General features: G+C 35.7%; 1 protein-coding gene and 1 long non-coding RNA gene across 2 annotated transcripts; one reads left to right on the forward strand and one right to left on the reverse strand.

The window, feature by feature from the left end:
* Positions 1-14,548: 14,548 nt before the first annotated feature.
* On the reverse strand, positions 14,549-17,647 carry LOC111880422 (G-type lectin S-receptor-like serine/threonine-protein kinase B120). The gene is given in 7 exon segments (XM_042895872.2): positions 14,549-14,962; positions 15,058-15,208; positions 15,311-15,548; positions 15,636-15,846; positions 15,944-16,143; positions 16,230-16,349; positions 16,424-17,647. Coding segments are annotated over 7 exon segments (1,455 nt in total). The 5' UTR covers positions 16,641-17,647; the 3' UTR covers positions 14,549-14,644.
* Positions 17,648-18,186: 539 nt separating this feature from the next.
* On the forward strand, positions 18,187-18,807 carry LOC111880423 (uncharacterized). The gene is made up of 2 exons (XR_002846478.3): positions 18,187-18,326; positions 18,458-18,807. It is a non-coding gene; the product is annotated as an uncharacterized LOC111880423 (long non-coding RNA).
* The last annotated feature ends 2,040 nt before the right edge of the window (positions 18,808-20,847 follow it).

The raw sequence follows: 20,847 nt of genomic DNA on the forward strand, positions 1-20,847 counted from the left end.
ATAGTATTATTCGAGTATAGATATGTGATTGTTCGGTAGATATACTTGTTGTCTGTGTGATACTTGTATGCATGTTAGTAGCGGAGTGTGGGCGGGGCCCGAATCTCTGAGACAGCAGAGTGTGGGCGGGGCCCATATGTACTAGTTGCATGATATTTGTATGATATGTGGTAGTTTGGGGAGACTCACTAAGCTTTATGCTTATAATTTTCAATTTTGGTTTCAGGTACTTCCGGTAGTAAGGGGAAGGACTCGGGTTGATTGCATGTCACACACCACAGTTCCAGCCTGGGATGTTTAGACTCTGATATTTTTCTCATATGATTTTGATATAGTACTTGTCACGATGTTTTTTTCAGATACATGATACTGGATTTTCTTTATGACTATGGATGATTTATGGTTTTATTAATGATTTTAAAACGAAATTTTTGGTATATATTTTTGGGATGTTTCATTCAGATTCTAAAACGATCAAAAGGTAGCTAAAAAATCATTGAAAATTAACATTATTACCTGTATTTGGAGTGATTGGATTTTGGTTGATCACATACTTTAAAGTGGATATAACTAAAAGTATGAATCATCCTATAATTTTACATTTAGAAAAAATTAGACTTATAGGAGAAGATATTACAAAATCAAAAGTTAAATATATTTGTAAATTTAAATTAAAAAATCTTGATATTATAATAAGAAAAGCAAATGTAGAATATATTTCTTTAGATAAAGAAGAATTTAAAAAATAAATACTAGAAATGATAGAACATGGATTAATTAGGAAATCGAAAAGTCCACATAGATCAACAACTTTTATAATAAGAAATCATTCTGAAATAAAAAGAGGAAAAGCTCGAATAGTTTATGTAACGCCCGGGTTTCAGGGCTAAGCATTTTTGTCAATGTAATAGTCTAGGTCAACTCTTGTAACTCTTTTTGAAGTAATAAAGATGAAATATTTGAGTATTATGTGAATTATATGTGTTTATTTGTTAATTATAAATGTATAATTAATAAAGAATAAAAATGAGCGTCAAAATTAAAGTGTGAGATAATCCCGATATCTCTATATAAAGTTGTAGAATATGTCTCAAGGTTTCCGTGCATATAAGGAACGCCGAAATCCGAGTTATAACGAAGAAGTTATGACCCGTCGAAGTTTCACGACAGAACCGACACGATACCGGGAAGCGTGAATAGTGAATTTACGATAGAGCGAGATTTAGCCTTAGTGATCTAAACGAAAGTCGTAGAATATGTTAAACTAAGAACATCGATAAAAAGAACGCCCAAATCTGACTTCGTATGAAGAAGTTATGAGATTTTAAACAGACCAATCATGTCCCGGCTTGTTAAAAATATAACTTTAAAAATAAAGTCAAAATTAGCCGACGGAGTCTAAACGAAAGTTGTAGAGTACGTCTTCACCTACTCGTGGATATAAAGAACGTCAAAAACGGAGTTCGTATGAACGAGTTACAAATTATAATAGCATATTTACGTATTAAAATAAAGTATAAATCATGTATACGTACACATATATATACATATGTATATATCATTAGAAAGGTATCGACGATGCGGTCATTATAAGACTAATGTTGAGTTCTTTCGACATTAGTTTAGTACAAATATCATTAAATCCATTTATAATAGTATTATAGAGGAGTGTTTAGTTGTTTATATAACTAAAAGGTCATTAAGTAATTATGGAGGGTAGTTTTTGAAAATTCAATTAGTATAAATAAGAGCCTTGGGCTCTCATATTTCTTGCACCATTCTCTTGATTCAAGAGTCTTTCTCTCCTTATCCCCCGAGCATTTCGGTCCCTCGTGATTCGACTTCTATTTCTGTAGCTTAGTATAGTAAGGTGAGCGCTGAAACGCTGCACGAATCTTTCTTACAAAGATTCAGCGACGAAGTTCTGCCCCTGCAGAGCCCGACTCCTAGCTAAAACCCCCTTGTAAGTAAGTTATGCTTACCTTATTTTAATATAGCTTGTATTTAAAATTAGTATTATTATTATGAACTTATAATAAATATTTGAGCTATTATTATAACTTATATCAGTGTCGTTATAATATTTTTTTTTAACTACTCGCGGTACAGGGAATCTGGTTTAAAGGGCCGCATAGGGTTGTTGGATTTCAGAAGTGCTATATGCCAAAATGGTCCTGCCCTCCAGTGTTTTATGTCTGACCCTGTCTGTACATAGTGGTTGGAAAATATTGTTTAACGCTTATATAATAATAATAATACTAAGACTAATAGTTGGTCACGGTAAATATTAGACTAAAATTTAGCGATAATAATGCTAGGTTTCGTCAAAGGAAAATAGAATCGTTAAAAGCAAGCGCTGCCCGATTTTGGAATCATCACCTTAACAAGTGAGTGCATAGTTACTTTCAACTTACACATAGATATGAAGTATTTTATATAAATTACGTGCTATGTGTGCATATTATCTGAATACTTGCTATCTATGCTAGATGAACGTTGTTATACATGTTTTCAATGATTTAAACTGTATATGTATTTTATATCTACGAAAATGTTGGGGTAAAACATGGGTAGATGCAATAGGTGATGTGTGATAAAATGATGAGAGACCTCGATGTTGATGTTGTTGATTCTGTCATCTAGCGGAGTATGGATGACGACCACGGACTCTTCTAGACAGTCCAGTGGAACACTAGCAGGCTCGCAACCTGTAGGTGTTTGTGAACGATATGTTTACCGGTGTACTCCATCCCCCACATGGTTGCCTTTAGGACATTTATTGCGGAGGAATCCCCTTAGCAGTAGTGTCCGTCCCGATGATGATCCTTAGGCTAGGTCCCTTATGATAGGTGTTTAAGGACGTAAAGTGAGGATAACGGGAACGGGTAATCGGGTTATTGTTGATCGATGAAATTAATAAACTTATTTATTGTGGGTTGAAAACCCTATGTGCTCACCAGGCTCCCAAGCCTGACCCACTCAGTTTTATGTATTACAGGTAGTGGCGCATGAGCATAGGTGTGATGTTTTGGACGAGGGATTACGGATATAGGCCTGTAGATATGAAATAATATAGTAAGGCTTATATTGTACTGTTTATGCTTTTGATCTATACGAACATGACATCCCGAGTCTTTTAATGAAATACATTTCTATGGAAATGCTTTTGATAAATCTTTATCATATTTTTGTTTTGGGACAAATTCCGCAACACTTTCATTTAAAATGTAACTCTGATATTTAAACAAAGCATAAACAAACCGGTCTTTTCTGGCCGTGATTTTGGGGATGTCACAGTTGGTATCAGAGCATTAGTTTAAGCGAACTAGGAATTTGTAGGATTTCTAGACTTAAACTTAGAATGTTAAGCGATGATTGTGAGGTGTGAGCACTAGCTTATTTTAGGAATTGTGCCTAAAATGCTTTTATGTGCTAAATGCTTTGTGCATAATATGCTGTTAATTGTTCGGATCTATGGTCTGTTACCGACCGGATCTGGAAACCTTATGTGTTTAGGATTCTAAACGTATGACTACGATATTAGAACTAGCATGTAAATGTTTCGGAGTGATAAGGACGATTTAAAACGTCTATCCTAAATAAAGATCTAAATTCACCTTATTCGGTGTATAGATCAAGATGGCAAGGACCCGTAGCGGAAACGTGAACGCAAATGGAGGTAGGAACCAACCCCCAGTGGTTCAGCAAATACCTGTTGTTGAAGAAGTTGCACCGGAGCCAGTCACCATGGCTGGAGTTCAAGCCATGATTCAAGCTATGCTAGCTGAACAAAGGGAAGAAATGAGACGGATGCTCCACGAAAATAAGGACGAAGCTACCATACATGTTGAACCGACGGAGCCAGTTCCCGAGCCATCTGAGGAAGGGAACTATAGCCGCCAAGTGAGTCAAGTAGGGACTCAAGGTGAGCAAAAGGATGGCCCAGAAGGGAGAAACAACAAGGATGGGCGGATGTACAAAAATTTCTTGGGTGCGAAACCACCAAGTCTCTCAGGAAGCCCAAAGCCTATTGAGATTATGGACTGGATCTCCGAGATGGAGATGGTGTTTGAGAGCTGCGACTGCAGCGAGAAGCAGAAGACTATCTTCGCTGTGAGACAATTGAAAACTGGAGTCTTGAGCTGGTGGAAGCTATTGGCAGATACAATGCCACGGGGAGAAGCTCTGAAAATGTCATGGGATGAGTTCTTGGAACAACTGAAGGCGCAGTACTGTTCAGAGATAGACCTGATTGATCTGAACAATGAGTTCCAAAATTTGAAGAAGGGGAGAATGAGCATCGATGACTATGCTGCTGCATTTACGGAAAATATGAAGTTGTTTCCATACCTAGTGCCAACCGAACTTTCCAAAATTGAGAAATTCGCAAACGGACTGCCGGCTGACTTTGGCCCAACAGTCAAGATGGCAACCACTCTGAAATCAGTTGTTCGAGCAGCTAAGAACGTGGAGACCCAAAAAAAGGAAAGAGGTCTGGAGAGGGCTGAGGTTGGTGAGAAACGGAAGTTCAATGGATCCTCGAAGTCCAACAAGAAGAGTAGATTCTCGAAGTCTGGTTCGAGGGGAGGAGGATCAGAAGCGAAGTGGTGTGACAAGTGCAAGAAGAAGAACTCTGGGAAGTGTGACGGAGGGGTCACTTGTTACAAGTGCGGAAAGCCTGGACACTACGCCAATGAATGCACCCTCAACCAGAAAGCCTGTTATGGGTGCAATGAAGAAGGGCACATTTTGAAGGACTGCCCGAAGAAGAAGGAGACAGGAAGACCCAACATACCACCGAAGCCGAAGGCGAGAGCCTTCCAGATGATGCTCGAGGCTGCAAAGGAGGCAGCAGACGTCGCTTCAGGTACCTTTTTTGTAAATGGTTTGCCTGCAAATATACTATTTGATTCCGGAGCCAACTACTCCTTTGTGTCGCATAATTTTGGTGGGAAATTAGCATTGCCTGTAGAAAAACTAGATAATGCCCTGATAGTAGAAGTTGTCAGTGGCAAATTCGTACCTGTTAGTAATCGTATTAGGAACATCGTCATTGACCTAAACGGAAACGAATTCCACGAAGAGCTATTACCCATAGAGTTAAACGGTTTCGACATCGTTTTGGGTATGGATTGGCTTAGCGCCAACGATGCTGAGATTCAATGCCGAAAGAAGATAGTAAAGGTAAACCCACCCGGAAAAGAAACATTTATGGTGTATGGGGACAAACGCAGAGCGAATTCTGGAATCATCTCCCTGATGAAAGCCAGGAAATGTTTTTCCAAAGGATGTGCATCATACTTGGCATTCGTAATCGATGTCAAGAAGGAGAAGAAAGAGGTGCAGAATATACCGGTTGTGTGTGATTATCCGGAAGTCTTTCCCGAAGATCTTCCCGGATTACCACCTGATAGGCAAGTGGAGTTTCGTATAGACTTGTTACCAGGAACAACACCGATAGCAAAGGCACCTTACCGATTAGCACAGACGGAGATGAAGGAGCTCATGACGCAACTTCAGGAGCTGTTGGACAACGGTTTTATTCGACCTAGTTCATCACCCTGGGGAGCTCCGGTGTTATTCGTGAAGAAGAAGGACGGAAGTATGAGAATGTGTATAGACTACCGAGAGCTGAATAAGGCAACGGTGAAGAACAAATATCCATTGCCGAGGATTGATGACCTATTCGATCAGCTGCAAGGTTTGAGCTACTTCTCAAAGATCGATCTTAGGTCAGGATATCATCAGCTAAAGGTGAGAAAGCAGGATATTGAGAAGACTGCATTCAGAACGAGATATGGACACTACGAGTTCTTGGTTATGTCATTCGGGCTAACCAATGCTCCCGCAGCATTCATGGATTTGATGAATAGGGTTTGTAAAACATTCCTTGATAAATCCGTGATAGTGTTCATCGACGACATTCTCATCTACTCGAAAAGCCAAGAGGAGCATGACAAGCATCTACGGGAAGTATTAGAAGTGTTGAAGAAGGAGAAGCTTTTTGCAAAGTTCTCTAAATGCGACTTTTGGATACGGGAAGTCCAATTCTTGGGTCATGTTGTTAACCAGGAGGGAATAATGGTTGACCCCGCAAAGATCGAGCCTGTAATGAAGTGGGAACGTCCAAAGAGTCCCACGGAGATTCGAAGCTTTCTAGGATTAGCCGGATATTATCGACGATTTATCCAAGGCTTTTCTTCGATAGCTGCTCCATTAACAGCTTTGACTCATAAAGGAGCTACGTATACGTGGAGTGAGAAACACGATGAGGAATTCGAGAAGCTAAAGAAGAAGTTATGTGAAGCACCGATACTTTCTCTACCCGATGGAGTCGAAGATTTCGCGGTTTATAGTGACGCTTCTGGAGTCGGTTGGGTTGTGTTCTGACCCAAAGATAAAAGGTGATAGCATACGCATCTCGACAATTGAAAGAGCACGAAAAGAACTACCCCACTCATGATCTGGAGTTGGCAGCGGTAGTTTTTGCCTTAAAGATATGGAGGCATTACCTCTACGGCACGAAGTTCAAGCTCTTCACTGATCATAAGAGTCTCCAGTATCTCTTTAATCAGAAGGAGTTGAACATGAGGCAACGACGCTGGCTAGAACTTCTCAAGGACTACGACTGTGAGATACTTTACCACCCAGGTAAAGCAAATATTGTTGCTGATGCTCTCAGTCGGAAAGTCAATCTGGAAAGGAAAAGGCCAAGAGCGTTAAGAATTGAAGTCGTCTCGACGATTGTGGAAAGTATCAGGAAAGCTCAGGAAGAAGCTTTAGAGAAAAATGACCGAAAGGAAGAACGCTTGGGAAGAACGTTAGTGTTTGGTACAAACAGTCGAGGACTGAAGGTATTCCAAGATCGAATTTGGATACCTAAGACGGGAGGAATAAGAGATCTTCTGATGGAAGAAGCACACAAGACCATGTACTCGATTCATCCCGGTAGCACTAAAATGTATAGGGACCTAAAACCCTACTACTGGTGGCCGACGATGAAGCTCGATGTTGGGAAGTATGTGGCCGAGTGCGTAACATGTGCGAGGGTTAAGGCACAACATCAGAAACCGTATGGGAGTTTGGAACCTTTACCTGTACCCATGGGTAAATGGGAAGACATCACCATGGATTTTGTGACTAAACTGCCTAGGACGAAGAACGGTCACGACATGATTTGGGTAGTCGTGGATCGTTTCACCAAGAGTGCACACTTCATAGCAGCCAACGAGAAGTGGTCTATGGATAAGCTCATAAATGCTTACGTGAAGGAAATTGTAAGACTTCACGGTGTCCTTCTTACGATTGTATCAGATCGTGATAGTCGTTTCACGTCAAGGTTTTGGAGGAGTCTACAAGAGGAGTTAGGTACAAAGTTGTGTTTGAGTACTGCTTATCATCCGCAAACTGATGGTCAGAGCGAAAGAACGATTCAGACGCTGGAAGATATGCTGAGAGCATGTACCCTCGAATTCCAAGGGAATTGGGACGAGCACTTACCTCTGGTAGAATTTTCCTACAACAATAGTTTTCACTCGAGCATCAAGATCGCTCCTTATCAAGCCTTGTATGGGCAGAAGTGTCGTACGCCGTCTTGTTGGCTTGAAGCCGGAGAGAAGCAGTTTATGGGCCCCGAGATAGTCCATGAGACTGCTGAGAAGTTGAAGGTGATTAGGGAAAGGATGTTAGCAGCCCAGGATCGTCAGAAGAGCTATGTTGCCAAGAAAAGACGACCGATAACTTTCAAAGTTGGGGATTCCGTTTTGCTTAAAGTCTCACCGTGGAAGGGACTTATACGATTTGGGAAACGAGGAAAGTTGAGTCCAAGGTTTATTGGACCGTTCAAAGTTCTTCAGAAGATAGGGAACCAACCTTACAAGCTGGAATTGCCCGAAGAACTCAATGGTATTCATAACACCTTCCATGTGTGTTATTTGAGGAAATTCACGAGAGATGTTCCCGACATAATTCCAATCTCAGAGTTAAGGATGGATGAAAATAAAAGGTTGATCGAAGAGCCTGAGGCAATTGTTGACCGTAAGACTAAGAAGTTACGACGCAAGATGGTCGACTTGGTGCTAGTCCGATGGAAACATTCGAATGGGCCGAATCTCACTTGGGAAACAGAGGATGACATGATGAGTCGCTATCCACATCTGTTTGCTGATGCATGATTCCGGGACGGAATCATCCTAAGGGGGAGAGAATTATAACGCCCGGGTTTCAGGGCTAAGCATTTTTGTCAATGTAATAGTCTAGGTCAACTCTTGTAACTCTTTTTGAAGTAATAAAGATGAAATATTTGAGCATTATGTGAATTATATGTGTTTATTATTTAATTATAAACGTATAATTAATAAAGAATAAAAATGAGCGTCAAAATTAAAGTGTGAGATAATCCCGATATCTTTACATAAAGTTGTAGAATATGTCTCAAGGTTTCCGTGCATATAAGGAACGCCGAAATCCGAGTTATAACGAAGAAGTTATGACCCGTCGAAGTTTCACGACAGAACCGGCACGATACCGGGAAGCGTGAATAGTGAATTTACGATAGAGCGAGATTTAGCCTTAGTGATCTAAACGAAAGTCGTAGAATATGTTAAACTAAGAACATCGATAAAAAGAACGCCCAAATCTGACTTCGTATGAAGAAGTTATGAGATTTTAAACAGACCAATCGTGTCCCGGCTTGTTAAAAATATAACTTTAAAAATAAAGTCAAAATTAGCCGACAGAGTCTAAACGAAAGTTGTAGAGTACGTCTTCACCTACTCGTGGATATAAAGAACGTCAAAAACGAAGTTCGTATGAACGAGTTACAAATTATAATAGCATATTTACGTATTAAAATAAAGTATAAATCATGTATACGTACACATATATATACATATGTATATATCATTAGAAAGGTATCGACGATGCGGTCATTATAAGACTAATGTTGAGTTCTTTCGACATTAGTTTAGTACAAATATCATTAAATCCATTTATAATAGTATTATAGAGGAGTGTTTAGTTGTTTATATAACTAAAAGGTCATTAAGTAATTATGGAGGGTAGTTTTTGAAAATTCAATTAGTATAAATAAGAGCCTTGGGCTCTCAATTTCTTGCACCATTCTCTTGATTCAAGAGTCTTTCTCTCCTTATCCCCCGAGCATTTCGGTCCCTCGTGATTCGACTTCTATTTCTGTAGCTTAGTATAGTAAGGTGAGCGCTGAAACGCTGCACGAATCTTTCTTACAAAGATTCAGCGACGAAGTTCTGCCCCTGCAGAGCCCGACTCCTAGCTAAAACCCCCTTGTAAGTAAGTTATGCTTACCTTATTTTAATATAGCTTGTATTTAAAATTAGTATTATTATTATGAACTTATAATAAATATTTGAGCTATTATTATAACTTATATAAGTGTCGTTATAATATTTTTTTAACTACTCGCGGTATGGGGAATCTGGTTTAAAGGGTCGCATAGAGTTGTTGGATTTCAGAAGTGCTATATGCCAAAATGGTCCTGCCCTCCGGTGTTTTATGTCTGACCCTGTCTGTACATAGTGGTTGGAAAATATTGTTTAACGCTTATATAATAATAATAATACTAAGACTAATAGTTGGTCACGGTAAATATTAGACTAAAATTTATCGATAATAATGCTAGGTTTCGTCGAAGGAAAATAGAATCGTTAAAAGCAAGCGCTGCCCGATTTTGGAATCATCACCTTAACAAGTGAGTGCATAGTTACTTTCAACTTACACATAGATATGAAGTATTTTATATAAATTACGTGCTATGTGTGCATATTATCTGAATACTTGCTATCTATGCTAGATGAACGTTGTTATACATGTTTTCAATGATTTAAATTGTATATGTATTTTATATCTACGAAAATGTTGGGGTAAAACATGGGTAGATGCAATAGGTGATGTGTGATAAAATGATGAGAGACCTCGATGTTGATGTTGTTGATTCTCTCATCTAGCGGAGTATGGATGACGACCATGGACTCTTCTAGACAGTCCAGTGGAACACTAGCAGGCTCGCAACCTGTAGGTGTTTGTGAACGATATGTTTACCGGTGTACTCCATCCCCCACATGGTTGCCTTTAGGACATTTATTGCTGAGGAATCCCCTTAGCAGTAGTGTCCGTCCCGATGATGATCCTTAGGCTAGGTCCCTTATGATAGGTGTTTAAGGACGTAAAGTGAGGATAACGGGAACGGGTAATCGGGTTATTGTTGATCGATGAAATTAATAAACTTATTTATTGTGGGTTGAAAACCCTATGTGCTCACCAGGCTCCCAAGCCTGACCCACTCAGTTTTATGTATTACAGGTAGTGGCGCATGAGCATAGGTGTGATGTTTTGGACGAGGGATTACGGATATAGGCCTGTAGATATGAAATAATGTAGTAAGGCTTATATTGTACTGTTTATGCTTTTGATCTGTACGAACATGACATCCCGTGTCTTTTAATGAAATACATTTCTATGGAAATGCTTTTGATAAATCTTTATCATATTTTTGTTTTGGGACAAATTCCGCAACACTTTCATTTAAAATGTAACTCTGATTTTTAAACAAAGCATAAACAAACCGGTCTTTTCTGGCCGTGATTTTGGGGATGTCACATATAATAAGAACAACAAATGTAGAATATATTTCTTTAGATAAAGAAGAATTTAAAAAATAAATACTAGAAATGATAGAACATGGATTAATTAGGAAATCGAAAAGTCCACATAGATCAACAACTTTTATAATAAGAAATCATTCTGAAATAAAAAGAGGAAAAGCTCGAATAGTTTATAATTATAAAAGACTAAATGATAATATAGAAGATGATGGTCATAATATCCCCAATAAAGATTCTTTAATAAACCTGATACAAAAGAAAAAAGATTTTAGTAAGTTTGATTTAAAATCTGGATATAATCAGTTGCAGCTTGAAGAAAACTTTAAATCATGGACAACATTTATATGTTCTGAAGGACAATACGTATGGAATGTTTTAAGCTTTGGGCTTAAAAACGCTCCATCTATTTTTCAAAGATTTATAGACAGTATTTTTCTTAAATACGACTTTTGTTTAGTATATATTGATGATATTTTGGTTGCCAGTGAAACAATACAGGAACATGAAAAACATTTACAGAAAATATTTGAAGAAATAAAAAGAAATAGTATTGTAATTTCTAAAAGAAAAATGGAATTGTTTAAAAGGAAAATATCATTTCTTGGATTAGAAATAGGAAATGGAAAAATTAAATTACAAAGTCATATATATATATATATATATATATATATATATATATATATATATATATATATATATATATATATATATATATATATATATATTCAAAAAATTTAGACTTCCCAGAAAAATTTGAAAATCTAAAATAGATACAAGCTTTTTTGGGCTTGGTTAATTATGCACGAAAATTTATTCCTAATCTTTCAAAAGTTAGTTGGTCCATTATATAGTAAAACAACAACTAAAATGGACAAAGACATTTCAGCCAAGACGATATTAAATTAGTTAAAGTAATTAAAGAAGCAGTTAAAAATATTAAATCATTAGAATTGCCATTAGTCACTGATTACATAATAATAGAAGTTGATGGATGCAAAAAAGGATGGGCAACCGTTATCCTTTGTAAATCTGATAAATATAGCCCAAAGGATACAAAAAAGATATGCTCATATGCTAGTGGAAGTTTTAATAAGATAGGAATGAATTGGACTTCTATAGACTATGAGATACAAGCTTTAATAAATGCTTTAGAAAAATTTAAATTATTCTTACATAAAGAATTTATAGTTATAACAGATTGTGAAGTTATAGTTCATTTTATTAAAAATGATCAAAGTAAGAAAATAAATAGGACATGGTTGATAAATTTAAAAAATACAATACTAGGAAGTGGATATAAAATAAAATTCCAACACATAAAGGGAGAAAATAATGGAATAGCTGATACGCTATCCAGAAAAGAAATATTAACAGATTATTTTCTATAGATGAGTAGTCAAAACAAAGGAAAGTACATATTAATACAGCCTACACAACAAAATAGGAGTTCCTCTTCCGTGAGCATTTCTTCAGAAGAAGAAAGAAATACAACATCAACAGAAAAATTGATGGATTCAGCAATAAAAATTGAATATCAACACAAACCCATACAACAACACTCAATTCCTTATATGGGAATAGCGAGTACTACACATAATCATAACCTCTTGCAAGGATCTAGACCACAAATGGATATTTCTCAAAATATTCAACATTCATATTGTTGGACAGGATCTTCAAAAAACATACAATATACACAGAACAGAGAAGTTATTATAGCATTTGGTAATTGCACTTTACCAATTTGCTTTGATGAGCGCAAAAAGTTTAGGCACATGATAGGAGTAAACTTGATAGAAGACCAACAATATTTGCTAAATAACTTATGACATATTCAGACAGTTCCATAGGCTTCATCATTTAAAGTTCAAATTCTTAATGCTTTAAGTTTTTATTTTCATAAACAGTCACCAATGACTCCTGAGAAACAAACAAAAAAATTCACACAATATGTTATGATCAGGGGCACAAAAGTTGGAATTTTCAATAATTGGGCAACAGTTTTAAAATATATATAGTGTCAAAATCCACTTTACAAGGGACGTTGTAGCTTCCAAGAAGCTATGAATATAGCTCGAGAACATTTTGGATTAAACAACTTATAAATAAAATAGAAAATCACTTATTACAATTTGAGCCTAAAATAAATATGTTAGAATTTTTTTACAGATAGTTAAAACAATAGTTGAAAGTTAAAACTGGAAAACTCTAAAGAATATATTAAAGCTTTAGAAGTCGTTAAAAAATATGAACCAGAAAATAATAACGAAGAAGTTACAGGATTTACTAGATATTCGGGCACATGAAAAATGATAAAACATATCCTATAGACTGTGAGATACAAGCTTTAATAAATGTTTTAGAAAAATTTAAAATATTCTTACATAAAGAACTTACAGTTAGAACATATTGTGAAGCTATAGCCTGTTTTATTAAAAATGATCAAAGTAAGAAAATAGATAGGACATGGTGGATAAATTTACAAAATATAATATAAGGAAGTGGATATAAAATAAATTTTGAACACATAAATGGAGAAAATAATGGAATAGCTGATATGCTATTCAGAAATATTAACAAATTATTTTCTATAGATGGCTAGTCAAAACAAAGGAAATAACAAATTAGTACAACATACACAACAAAAGAGGAGTTCCTCTTCCATGTGCATTTCTTCAAAAGAAATACATCAACATAAAAATTGATCGATTCAGAAGTAAAAACAAAATATCCACACAAACCCATACAAAAGCACTAATTCTTTATACGGGAATAGCGAGTACTACACATAATCATAACCTCTTGCAAGGATTTAGACCGCAAATGGACATTTCCCAAAATATTCAACATTCATATTATTGGACAGGATCTTCAAAAAATATACAATATACACATAACAGAGAAGCTGCTATAGCATTTGGTAATTGCACCTTACCAATTTGCTTTGATGAACGCAAAAAGTTTAGGCCCACGATAGAAGTAAACTCGACAAAAGACCAACATTGTTTGCTAGATAACTTATGGCATATTCAGACAGTTCCACATGCTTCATCATTAAAATTCAAATTCTTAATACTTTAAGTTTTTTATTTTCATAAACAGTCACCAATGACCCCTGAGAAACAAACGAAAAAAATTCACATCCTATGTTATCATCGAGGGCACAAAAGTTGGAATTTTTAATAATTTGGTAACAATCTTAAAATATATACAATGTGAAAATCCCCTTTATAAGGGATGTTGTAGCTGCTAGGAAGCTATGAATATGGCTCGAGAACATTTTGGGTTAAAAGATCACATTTGTGAAAAATTCTTTTGTCGTATAGAATTATTGATTCATGCTTTTAAGATTGTGTCGTCGTTTCACACTTTATGTAATAATCATGTTATTTAGGATAAAATATTAAGTCCGATATTGTGTTAGTATGAGAGTGTAATTGTTACGCTACCCTTTGCATATATAAAGGGTTAGAACCTATTGTAAAATCATCGAGAATTCATAATAAAAATATTGTTATCAAATTTCCTCATGTCTCTCTAAACAATCTCTTTCTGATTTTCTTCGCCTATCTCTTACATTCCAAGTTCCTTTCATATACTTATCCCTCATAAAAAAATAAATAATAATAAAATAAATTAATTAATTAATTTAAAATAAAAACCTCAAAAGTTGCTTTTGCACATAGCTTCTCCTAGCTTTGTAGGTGTACTCTTCTTTAATATTTAAATCTTGTTCATATTTTGTTTATGGTTTAACGGTAGACCCGGAAAAAACCCATATATATATATATATATATATATATATATATATATATATATATATATATATATATATATATATATACACACACACATTTGGATGAGATTTCAGTAAAAACCTCCAATGTCGCCGCTAATACCTTTGTACATCCTACAAAATTAAATTATCATATACAAATTACAATAGAAATAGTATTTTACAAAGAATGATATACTATTCGTACAAGAGTAGCTACACTCATAAACTATCGACCCTCTACAACAGTGATTGTCATATTGTTTATAGAGCAATCTTTTGCTTTATTTTCATCCGAAGTTGACTTCAACTCTGATTCCATTCTGGCAGTGATGATGAATGCTGGCCTATTTGGAGTGGCTAACGGTATGGCATCATTAAGAAGCATGGAGATCATATCAGATGTTGTTGGCCTATCGACTGCACTCTCTTGTACACATAGAAGGGCAACATGAACAGCCCTCAAGAATTGTTGTACAACAAAAGTATTTCCCAATGTAGGATCCTTCAATTCCAATGTATCCCCTTGTTGCCATAACTCCCATGCCTAAATCATTAGAAGATGATTATTAACATAATGTCTTTTTTTTACTCTTTACCAACAAGTATAAGATGTTAAATGGTGAAATTGACTACACTTACATATCCAATAAGATTGAAAGTCCGGTCAAGATAAACAAAGCTGCTATTTCTTCTTCCACTGACGATTTCCAAGATCAAGACTCCAAAGCTGAAGATATCAGACTTGATAGAGAAAGTCCCTTCCATTGCATACTCAGGAGATATATAGCCACTGATACAACACGATTGATACAACATTTCAATGTATTGATCATGAAAGCATATAATTCAATGGTAATTTTGATATTGTAAGTTTGTAACTAAGACAACTTACTATGTTGCAACCACCCTGTTAGTGATTGCCTCGGTCTCATTCTGCTTGAATATCCTTACCATACCAAAATCAGAAATCTTGGGGTTCATACTTTCATCTAAAAGAATGTTGCTAGCTTTTAGATCTCGATGAATAACTCTCATTCGTGAGTACTTATGCAGGTATAACAACGCTTGAGCAATTCCTTCAATTATGTCGAATCGTTTATGCCAATCCAACTCTGCCTTTCTAGTTTCATCTACAAGACAATGAAAGGAAAGAGTCTAATGAATAGAATATCACAAGTAAAACCGTTGTATAGACTTATGTTAAAAATGATAAGTACCAAAGAGAAAGAAATCTAAGCTTTTGTTAGGCATATATTCGTATATTAACATCTTTTCTTCACCATGAATGCAACAACCAAGAACCCGAACAAGATTTGTATGCTGGAGTTTAGCAATGAGTACTAGTTCATTCTTGAATTCCACAAGCCCTTGCCCTGATGTTCTTGAAAGCCTTTTGATTGCAATTTCTCGTCCATCACTTAGTCTTCCCTGTTTTTTATAATTTCATGATATCTCTTTTTGTTAGATTAGAGGTACAAATGCAAAAACATAACACATGCATAAAATTAGTTTAAAGTAACATAACCTTGTAAACAGGTCCAAAACCACCTTGTCCGAGCTTATTCTCAACTGAGAAATCATCGGTGGCAGCCATGATAGAGGCAATGCTAAATAAAAACAAGTCATTTCCTTTCCCACCATTGTTTTCAAGCTGATGTATATCCTTGAAGCTTTCAGAAGCTGTCAACTCCAGGAAATACTCATCTCTCTTTCGTTTCTCATTTTCTATGATCAGTATCAATGAATTAACAAAATAGGCAACTATATCGTACAAACAGAAGCTAGAATTATCATCATTGCTAATTTTATACCTTTCTATTTACGCTTTCTCTTCTTTATATACCATAAAATGCCAAAACATAGGAAAAAGAGAGGAATGACAACGCCAATTAGTATCCATACCCAATTCTTGCTCTTTTCTGTTTTGTTACCTGCATATTGACTTGTTTAGATTCTAAAATGATCAAAAGGCAGCTAAAAAATCATTGGAAATTAACATTATCACCTGTATTTGGAGTGATTGGATTTTGGTTGATCACATAGTTTAAAGTAGAGTTATCACGAGGATTAACCAAAAAGTTATTGCTTCCAGTCCAAATAACACAGCCAGTTCCATTAATGTTACTACTATTAAACCCTACACAAGTGCAATCATTCCAACACTTAACAAAACAATCACTAATACTTAAACTCGAGTTGTCATCAATAGCACTTCTTGTCATATCCTGAGCAAAATGTCCATACTTTTCACTAAACCTATCACTCTCTCTTCTACACTGAGGCAAACTCCACTCTACACAACCATTACCAGAATCATACCCATAACAGAAGCGTTAATATCATTTAAATTTGTCATTTGACACTTTAAAGTTAAAAAAAGTCTGAAATTTCTTGAATTAAACAATTAGCAAATAGTATATGACTAATTTCCAATCAAGAACAATTCCACCAAACATACAAACACCTATGTAGAGAAAACGTTATAATTGCATTCTCAAGAAAATAACATTAGAATTGCCAACTTCCCATAAGTATCTCTATAGAAATTGTGAGTTTGTGATTTATTCTAGTCATCCTAACAAAAGTGAGAAATTTATATATGCCCCAATCAAGAAAAGAATAGTTAGAAGTGTAATTTAATTTCTTATTTTGTTTCCTTTAACAAAGGAAGAGTCTAGACTTTCTACCAAGGTTATCAAAATCATAATTTTTATTTTACCTAGGATATCCTAGGTATAATAAACAAGTCGGATTGTATACGGATCATATCTTATCTGGGGTAAAATTGCAAGTAAGATCATAGAATCGGGATTGGATCCCACTTCCCTTGATTTTTTATTTTCTTTTTAAAAGAAAAAAAAATCAAAAACCATCAAAAAAATGAAAAAAGAGATTTTACTACATTACAACTTTTACTCTTTAGGGGTTCCATTTACCTTTTTTTTTGTTGCGAATAATATTTTGAAGTTTTTATATGTTTTGAATGGAAAACTTAATGTTGGAGATATTTTTCATGTTTTGAATTTATAATTAAGTTAAAATTGTGTTTTTTATTGGATCTTAAGATCCGGTTCCCAATCCTGATCTTGTATATAAACCCAAAAACAATCATACATAAAATCCCGATCTTGACAACTTTGATTTCTATATCATCATTTAACATATAATGTAGTGTCATCTCTTTAAATGTACCATATACCTCACATGTTCTCAGGTCAACCAAATGAAACGGGGAGTTGATAACATGCACAAAAGTAAAAATTACTTTCGCTTCAGATATTTTTAACAAACCCTTACAGTTAAATCAAGGGTTATTGTTGTAAAAACCCTCAAATTTACACAAAATAGTTGGTTATGCCCAAAGTACAAATTTATGTTCATTAATGCCTAACATTTGAGCAAAATTTACCACTTATGGCTTTTTATCAGGTTAACACCAGGTAGCCGGTCATCTACTCACTTGATCCTTCTTAACAAAATCTTTGTCGCTGCTCACCACCACCGACGCCAGGCGTCGTCACCACCACCACCTTCAGGCTTGTCTCCGGCAACATCCCCTCCCATCTCCAACGGTGTCTTCAACACCCTCTACGACTTCACCATTACAATCACCCAAAAATCGCAGCTTTATTTTCTTGTGTAACCCTAGCTACATGCTTTCACGACCTCCAATGGTCATCATCTCCAACTCCCTTTCTGCCTTCACCACCAACCCCCCAAATAAAACCCTAGCATCCTACATCAGATGAACCCGTATCCACCTCCAACAGACGAAATCCTAGCTGCCTCCATCGGAAGAACTCTGATTCGTTTAGTGCTTCTCACTCTTTCCTCTCAAACAGAGACACCTTAGCAACATTTGGCCCATCCCAGAGTAAAACTTTTGTGTTTCTTTCTCCCTCACGCAGGTATGTAACAACAATAGATTTCAATCGCACCCTTATCCCCTTCTCTTTCTGATTCGAATCGCACCATACCCTCTTCGATTTAACTTGGAGGGGCTATGGCGATGACTGGAAGTCTTTTTGTGTGTGAACAGGGTAGGGAGAAGACAATGGTAGCTGAAATGTCGATTATTGAAGGTTTGTGGAGGTTGGTGGAAATTGGTTGTAATGGAGGGTAATGGTGGTTTTAAGGTATTTGTGTGGTGGCTTATGGTATTAGGTTATCAATTTCAGGCATGTATGATAATGGATAAGCAACAGCAGGAGAAGACGATGAAAAATAGAAGTGGTTTAGGGTTTGCTTTGATCCAAAGTCTCGTTTCCAAAATCTTGTTTGATTTCTGAATTGAGTTTGAATTCTTCTTGTTTGAGTTCTGAATTGTGTTTGAGTTTTGAATTGTTGAATTCTTCTTGTTTTAGTTCTGAATTGTGCTTGAGTTTTGAATTGTCTTTAGTTCTGAAAATCATTTCCTTTTTAAGTTGTTCTAAAAATCATCTTTGAGTTTTGAATCCTTGCTTGAATGTGTGTATGTTTGTGTTTCAGTATGTATGCTTGAATGGAGAAGATGATGGTGGTGTGATGATGGGTTTATGTGATGGAAGGAGAAGGGTGGCGTTGGATGGTGGTGGATGATGGATGGTAGTGGTGGTGATGGTGAATGATGGACAATAATGGTGGTGGTGGTTTGTGTGTGGCTGATGGTAGTGTTGGTGGAAAAAGGTGGTAGTGGTGGAAAAGTGTAGTGGTGGAGGTGATAAGTAAATATAAGAGTTTTTATGACAAAGGTGACCGGCACATAAGGTAAAATCAGGCTAAGGGGTAAAAGTGAACAAAATTTCCGGTAGTAAAGGTATCTGTGGCAAAAAAAGACGGCTTTGGGCATAACCGGTTTTTTTGTGTAAAATTAGAGGTTTTTATGACAAAAACCCTTAAATCAAACCTTAATCAGTTTATTGCTTAAACCTTACCTAAAATAAAAAGTTGTTTGAAATTTGCGGAAGCATAACCCACTAATTACGAGAGAAATCGGTAGAAATAGAGCGATACATACACAGCCATGATTAAAGAATCAAACTGCTGGATCATTTTTGTCTAAGTTTCTTCTACGATTTCTCTCCTAGTTATTTGATATTGATCTGGCCGATTGCGCAACAAAAGCAGTACACACAAATTATCAGCAAAATACACAGAAGTATTACCTCTTCCAGAGTTGGACTCCTTCGGTTGCAGGCTTGCTGCTAACAAATACGAAGCAGCCTACGAACTGCAATGCGGAGAGAGAGAGAGAGAGAGAGAGAGAGAGAGAGAGAGAGAGAGAGAGAGAGAGAGAGAGAGAGAGAGAGAGAGAGAGAGAGAGAGAGAGAGAGAGAGAGAGTTTTTCTTTAATGTAGCTTCTTTTATCCTAGGGTAACGACAACCAGAACTCATAAGCCAACAAATATAGGAGAGTGACAACTATACACTGCATGGGGACACAGATAGTGTTTGATCTTCGGACCCTTATGAAATCAGCAGAGTCCAGCATGTTCAATGATCCCAAGCTCCTTCATATGCATAGCTTGAGGCAATTGAGATTGAGACTGATGAATTTGCGAATGAAGTTCCCAGTGGGAGTACTAATCCTAGCTCCATTAATGTACCCGAGAAAAGCAAAAGCCAACGAGAGTGCAAAGGCACCGATAATCTTCATAGGTGGGTCTACTCTCAAAAAAAAAGGGGTTATATGATACCACTTAATGTGGTCGAGTTCGATATCTCCTTTTTACACCAATGTGGCACCATCCATCCTTTTTACACGTAAAAAGGTTCAAATATTTGAAGAAAATATAAAAAAGGGAATAGAAACTTGTAGTGATGAACAATTATAAAATCTCTTTTCTAGCTAAAACGAAGTCAAATATTCTCCAACCTTATTGATATTAACAAAAGTGATACGTAATTTCTCTTTCCAAAATAATATATTATTTTTTTAATTTACTTTTTGACATTATTATATTATAACACGTTTGAATTACCTTGTTGAACATATTATTTAAACAAAATTACATAAATTGCTCATGCGGTTTGCCAAATATTACAACTTCAATCCTTATCTTTAAATATTATTAAAAGAGAAACTTTGTGACATCACTTTCAACAATCAGAATCATTGATTGTGTTTTATTCATATTTTTTCCACCTTTAAATCGTTATGCTGACATCATCATTTGGTCAACCTTTTTTTTGTTCACCAATTTTATGAAATCTATTAATGACAATTACTTTTAATATCAGGAAATCTATTAATAACAATTAAATCTAACCAAAAATAAAATTATTTTTAAAATTAGGAAATCTATTAATGACAATTAAATCTCACCAAAAATAAAATTACTTTTAAAATTAAGAAATGTATTAATGACAATTAAATCTCACCAAAAATAAAATTATTTTTAAAATTAGAAATTTTATTAATGATATCATCATTTGGTCAACCCCACCCCT

The sequence above is a fragment of the Lactuca sativa genome, chromosome 6, assembly GCF_002870075.4.
Source record: "Lactuca sativa cultivar Salinas chromosome 6, Lsat_Salinas_v11, whole genome shotgun sequence".
Classification (NCBI taxonomy): domain Eukaryota; kingdom Viridiplantae; phylum Streptophyta; class Magnoliopsida; order Asterales; family Asteraceae; genus Lactuca; species Lactuca sativa.